General features: G+C 63.5%; 1 protein-coding gene across 1 annotated transcript; it reads left to right on the top strand.

Moving 5' to 3' along the window:
* Window positions 1-2,654: 2,654 nt before the first annotated feature.
* On the top strand, window positions 2,655-6,065 carry IRX3 (iroquois homeobox 3). The gene is made up of 4 exons (XM_067718317.1): window positions 2,655-3,680; window positions 3,849-4,968; window positions 5,135-5,201; window positions 5,646-6,065. The coding sequence occupies exons 1-4, from the start codon at window positions 3,414-3,416 to the stop codon at window positions 5,698-5,700; spliced, it is 1,509 nt and encodes a 502-aa protein (XP_067574418.1). The 5' UTR covers window positions 2,655-3,413; the 3' UTR covers window positions 5,701-6,065.
* Window positions 6,066-6,284: the final 219 nt, after the last annotated feature.

Raw genomic sequence — 6,284 nt, 5'->3', positions numbered from 1 at the left:
GGCAGAAAGGGGGCCTGGTGGCTCGCGGCTCGTGTACAGTACGCAGCGCAGCCCCTGAGCCAGATGGGCCGCCGGCCCTGGGCACACGTCGGGCCGCGGCTCCAAGTGCAAGACCGGGCAGCGCTGCTGTGAGCGCTAAGCGATTGATATGGACGCCCCCTTGCATTCCCCACACTCTGGGCCGCGTTGAGAAAGCGTCTACAGCAAGCCTCCGAAGCGCTTTGTGCTCTGGGAACACTGGAAGAAAGCGAGATGATGGAGAAGGGTTTGCGCGCGGCGCGTTTTTGCGCGCATGCCTTTCCCAAATCAACTTCCCGTGCACCTGCTTTTCCTCCCTGTGCGAGTGTGTCACTTTGACCCCATCTCGTGGATTAAAAATCCCTGGAAAAGGCTCGGCTGTCCTTGGACCCGTGAGTTCAGTTCGGAGCCGGGCTCCACCAGCCTGGTGGAGTTGGGGAGCCAGCGCCACGTCGGGGCTCGGCTGCCTAGGACTCTGCGTCACGACGTGGGGCGCGGATCGCCCGGGCCATGGCAGGGCTGATCTTATCTGGAGACTAGGGTAGCGGAGAGACCGATTCTGCTCGAGACCTGGGGCGCTTGGAGGTATCTAAATAATAGAGGTTCTTGGGTCCTTATCTGGGTTAGAGGTTCACCTTCCGGGCCACGGGTGCCCCGGCCCGGCTAAGTCATTGAGAACAGCCTCGCCCCTTCCCTGGCCTCTTTCCCGCCTCCCGCAGCCCGACACAGCCAGGTCGATAGCTGGTTAAGGCGGACAGAAGCATCATCTCCGGGGCTCATTGTTCTCTCCTTTCCTTCTGGAAGAGCTGAGTTAAATAGCGGCCCAGCGCAGCCCCAGTTTCCCCGCCTCAGAATCTCGCTCTTGTCTCCTCGCGGGTCTGGCGCCACTACTCTGTGCAAACTCTAGGTTTCCAGGGACGTCGAGGCTCCGGGTCTGACACTTAGGAAACGCTGCAGGCAATAAGGTTACTCTCAATTGTGTAACCCTGAGATTTTTCGCGAGAAGGTGAGCCCAGGATTCCCTGCGCCACTTCGCTGAGAGGTTTAACTGAAAACGAAATCAGGCGCCGGGAAAACATTGCAAAGCCAGAGCTTCCCCTGATATCTCCTCTCCTGGGGGGACTCCAGTTAAGGCCAACACCCGGCACCAAGCATACGCAGGCGAGGAGGAGATTAGGAAAGCAGTCTGACCCAATTTGAGAAGGCCGCCCCTTAGTTTCCCCAATCGAACCCCAAACCGAGCTGCCCCCAAACTTTCCCTTGCGTTCTCCCCAATTTTCTCGGCCTTCACACCTACTGGAGCCGCCAACCCGTGCGAAGTCTGGTAGAAAGAGGGGGGAAGTGGGGTGGGTCAAAACTGGGTGCCCGCGGGACTCCCCACTGGGGTTCCCTGTTGTTGCTGAGACCAGAGAGAGCCGGGGCCAAGATTCTACCATCCCTCCACTCTGGTGGAATTCGGATTCGATTCCTCTGTCAATCAGCCCGCGGCGGCCAGTTTCCGCCTCCGAGCCGGGACTGGCAACTCCAAGGCAGTTACCGCCCCGGGTGCTGTCCCCGGAGCGCTCCTGCTGCAGACCTGGCCTGTGCGTAGGTCGCCGCAGCGGCCTAAAGCGTTTAGCCCGAAGCCGCCGCAATACCGGGAATTTCAATCCTGCTCTAGGCTGCACGCCCTAATCCGTGAAGGTGGGCGCCCGGCTACTGGGATTGCAGGTTTGGTTTAGGAAATATCCCACTATAAAACTAAAAGTCTTGCCTCCCATCCGCACCCGAGCGGGAGGGAGTATACCTGCCCAAAGAAAACAGGTTGGCGCAGAGACCCGGCAGCAGGACAAGGGGTAGTGAAACGAAGAATCTCTACGGACCGAAAATTCCAATATACAAACTTCTCCAAGCGCTCCCCGAAAGTTCCTGGAGCCTCCGCCACCCGGCTCCCTGCTCCTCCCCCATCCCGCGCCAGCTTAGGGCACGGGCAGCCTCCACTTTCCTGACGTCGCTCCCCAGGATTCCCGGGGCGTCCACCCTTCGGCACCACCCCTACCCCCGCCATTTCTAAGACGGGATTCTGCACCCTGAAACCCGTGCGGCGTTAACGTGGTTAACTGCAGGATTTGCCTCTTGAGCAGGGGGCTGCTTCGCCTCCCTGGGCATAGAGACGGTCCTTGAAGACTCCCTTGGAACGCACCCCCGATCCCTCGCGCACTCTTCAAGCTCCCTCCCTACGCCTGAGAGTGGCCAGGAGTCCAGAGGTGCGAGCTGGAAAACGGACCCGGGCAGAGTAAAGCCCCAGCGCCTGGTCCAAGGTCTGGTCCCGACCCAGGCCCCGCGCGCCGGGGCGGGGGGCGAGGTACCGAGAGGCGGGAAGCGGGAGGGGCGAGCTGACCCCGTACTAACCCCGGTCCCGGCGCCTCTCGCCCCCCCTCCTCCCGCCGCGGGCCAGAGGGGGCGGGAAGGGACTGGCAGAGCCCGGGCTCCCGCCCCCGCCCCGCCCCGCCCCGCCCTGCGCGCAGTATCCGCGGGGGTGGGCGGCCTCGCCTGCAGGGCGCCCAGGCGATTGGTGACTCGCGAAGGAGACGCAAGGAAAAGTCGAATAAGAGGGCGCGACGTCAGACCCGAGATTTGGGGAAGGGCGAGGGAGGGGGGTGGGGACGGACACACAGACACAGATACGGATACGCACCCCCCGCACGACACCCCAAGTGTCCACAACTTTAGGCCGCCTTAGCCCGGGGCGCAGAGGCCGGGGATGGGGGTGCGGGGAGTGTAGTGTGAGTAGAGAGAAATAGGTTTTAAAAAGAAAAGAAAGAGTGAAGGGAACAGAGAGGGGAGAGAAAGGAGTAGTGAGAGAGGGAAAGAGAAGAGAAAGACGAGAGTTTCATAGCATCCAGGAAAGTGAAAGAGCCCGAAGGAGCGGAAGCGATCCTGGGGGTTGGTGGTGGTGGGGGGGAGAGGAGCGCAGAAAGGGGAGGGGAGAGGAAGGGCGAGGAGGGGGAGTGAAAACTAGGGGAGGGCGAGGGAAGCGAGGCGCGACACAGCTCGGGGAGAGGAGGGCAGTGAGGAGCGAGGCGCGGGCAGAGGCAGCTCCGGCTGCCGAGAGGAGGGAGCGCGGCGCAGAGAGGAGGGGCTTGCGGGCCCGTAGAAATGTCAATCAGAGCCCGGAGCCCCGGGAATCTCCGCCAATCTGTTCGGACCTGACCTGGCTCCTTGCCTCCGCCGCCGCCGCCGCCGCCGCCGCCGCGGAGCAGATCAATAGGCAAACGCCGAGCGCAGCGCAGCGCGGGAGGCAGCGCGGCCCCAGCCCGGCCCAGCCCCCGATGCGCGCCGCAGCCCGCGGGCGGCGCTGAGCTGGGCGGCCCCAGGGGCCGGGCCCCCTCTCCGTCCGTGCCCCGCGGGCCACCATGTCCTTCCCCCAGCTCGGATACCAGTACATCCGCCCGCTCTACCCACCCGAGCGCCCGGGGGCCGCCGCCGGCGGTGGCAGCGCTGGGGCACGGGGCGGCCCGGGAGCCGGAGCCTCAGAGCTGGCTGCCTCGGGGTCCCTGTCCAACGTACTCTCGTCCGTGTACGGGGCGCCCTACGCCGCGGCGGCAGCGGCAGCCGCAGCCGCCCAAGGCTACGGCGCCTTCCTGCCCTACGCGGCCGAGCTGCCCATCTTCCCGCAGCTGGTAAGTGGCCGGGGAGCCGCAGCGGGGAGGTTGGAGCTGGGGCGCCGTACGAGGTGTACGCGCGGGAGTAGACTAGAGGGGCCTGGGCCGGGAGGGTGGAGGCGGCGATGGCCAGCGCTCATCCACGCTCCCTTCGCGCGTGTCCCTTCCTTCTCCCTGTGCGTACAGGGCACGCAGTATGAGCTGAAGGACAGCCCGGGGGTGCAGCATCCGGCCGCGGCCACCGCGTTTCCTCACCCGCACCCCGCCTTCTACCCATACGGCCAGTACCAGTTCGGGGACCCGTCCCGTCCCAAGAACGCCACCCGGGAGAGCACTAGCACGCTGAAGGCCTGGCTGAACGAGCACCGCAAGAACCCCTACCCCACCAAGGGCGAGAAGATCATGCTGGCCATCATCACCAAGATGACCCTCACCCAGGTGTCCACCTGGTTCGCCAACGCGCGCCGGCGCCTCAAGAAAGAGAACAAGATGACTTGGGCGCCCCGCAGCCGCACGGACGAGGAGGGCAACGCTTACGGGAGCGAGCGAGAGGAGGAAGACGAGGAGGAGGATGAAGAAGACAGCAAACGCGAACTGGAGCTGGAGGAGGAGGAACTCGGGGGGGAGGAGGAGGACACCGGGGGCGAGGGCCTGGCTGACGACGAGGAGGACGAGGAGATCGATTTGGAGAACTTAGACGGCGCGGCCGCGGGGCCTGAGCTGGCCCTGCCTGGCGCGGCGCACAGGGACGGCGACCTCGGCCTGGAACCCACCTCAGACTCCAAGAATAGCGACTCCGACGACAGTTCCGAGGGCTTGGAGGAGCGTCCACTGCCTGTCCTGAGTCTGGCCCCAGTGCCACCGCCGGTGGCCGCGACTCCGCCATCACCGCCCTCGCCCTCAGCAGGCCTGGACCCCTGCGCTCCCGCACCAGCGCCCGCCTCGGCCCTGCAAAAACCCAAGATCTGGTCCCTGGCCGAGACCGCCACAAGCCCGGACAACCCGCGCCGCTCGCCTCCGGGCGCGGGGGGTTCTCCCCCCGGCGCAGCCGTCGCGCCCCCAGCCCTGCAGCTCTCTCCGGCCGCCGCCGCCGCGGCTCAGAGACTCGTCTCGGCGCCGCTGGGCAAGTTCTCCGCTTGGACCAACCGGCCGTTCCCAGGCCCGCCGCCCGGCCCACGCCCGCACCCGCACCCGCTCTCCCTGCTGGGCTCGGCCCCTCCACACCTGCTGGGACTTCCCGGAGCCGCGGGCCACCCGGCCGCCGCCGCCGCCTTCGCTCGGCCGGCGGAGCCCGAGGGCGGAACAGGTGACTGCGGAGCCCAGGATGCGGAGGGAGGGGGCGAGTTTGGGGGTCGCGCCCGGGCAGGTCCCGGGGGGCGCAGGGCGCTTACCACTCCGCTCCCGCCTCCCGCGGTCCTGGGCGCCAGAATGGAGCGATCTAAAGCCCTTCCTTTTTCTCCCGCTTCCCGTAGATCGTTGTAGTGCCTTGGAAGTGGAGAAAAAGTTACTCAAGACAGCTTTCCAGCCCGTGCCCAGGCGGTAAGAGACCCCGAGCTGGGGTGGGGTGTTGGGACTGGCAGTCGGGGGCAGGGAAGAATGCGGAGGAAACTCGGGCTTCTGCCCCCGGGGGAACGCAGCTAGGACGAGCTTCTAAAAGGGGACGAAACATACTCCTCCGTCGTCGCCACGGGCCCAGAGATGGCTCGAGAGTCCCAGTCCAGACACCCGGGCGGGGCCCAGTGGACCTCGGAGCGGGCGGTGGCTCCGTGAAGCTCCACCACCTTCCAGCAGCGCACCTCGGGTCTTGACGCCTCCCGCCCAACCTTATAGTTAAAACGGAAGACCAGCATCTACAGCTGGACCTCATTGCACATTGAGACGTCTCCCTTCCCCCGGCCTCAGCCCCGGGTTGGGTCTCCCAATGCTAGGCAGCGTCGGTGCCCCTAACTCACTTCCTTTGCTACCACTGCCTCTCTCTTGCAGGCCCCAGAACCACCTGGACGCCGCTCTGGTCTTATCGGCTCTCTCCTCATCCTAGTTCTTTTTAAAAACAAAATTTTTTTAAATCGTTGTAATAATTGTAAAAACCAAATCGCTCTGTACAGTTATGACTTGTAAGCATGTCCGTGTATGAATACCTAAAAAGAAAACGAAACAAAAAAAGAAAAAGAAATAAAACAAATCTCCCCCCGGTCCTCCCCCGGTGGTTTCTGTACCCCCACATTAGCTGAGTTCGTGAGGTTTGTTTGTTCGGTTGATTTGGGGGGGGTGGAGTTTCAGTGAGAATAAGCGTGTTTGACTTTTTTTGTATATACAGAAAAATGTACATATGTGTGAACCAAATTGTACAAGAAAGTATCTATTTTTGGCTAAATAAATGAGCTGTTGCCACTTTGACTATAACCTGCCTGTCTGCCCCCGGAGGGATCTGTTTGGTGCTTTTCGTTTTTTGTTGTTTTACACCCTCATCCCCCCATGTTTGAAGAGTCGCCCGAATCAGCGGAAGAGAAGCAAGGCGAGTCAGGGCCCTGTAGTCGGAGGACGGCGGAGGAGAAGCTGGAGTGGCCGGGCTGGGGGCGCCGCTGGAGAAGAGAAGGTTGGAGAAGTACCTGGGGCGCCCGA

The sequence above is a fragment of the Pseudorca crassidens genome, chromosome 20, assembly GCF_039906515.1.
Source record: "Pseudorca crassidens isolate mPseCra1 chromosome 20, mPseCra1.hap1, whole genome shotgun sequence".
Classification (NCBI taxonomy): domain Eukaryota; kingdom Metazoa; phylum Chordata; class Mammalia; order Artiodactyla; family Delphinidae; genus Pseudorca; species Pseudorca crassidens.
This window is presented reverse-complemented; position numbering and strand designations above follow the sequence as displayed.

Excerpts from the sequence above, each read along its gene's own strand:
- IRX3 (XM_067718317.1), top strand. The coding sequence starts at position 3,414 with ATGTCCTTCCCCCAGCTCGGATACCAGTACATCCGCCCGCTCTACCCA. Across the intron at positions 3,681-3,848 it reads TGCCCATCTTCCCGCAGCTG|GGCACGCAGTATGAGCTGAA; the intron begins GTAAGTGGCCGG and ends CTGTGCGTACAG. Across the intron at positions 5,202-5,645 it reads TTCCAGCCCGTGCCCAGGCG|GCCCCAGAACCACCTGGACG; the intron begins GTAAGAGACCCC and ends TCTCTCTTGCAG.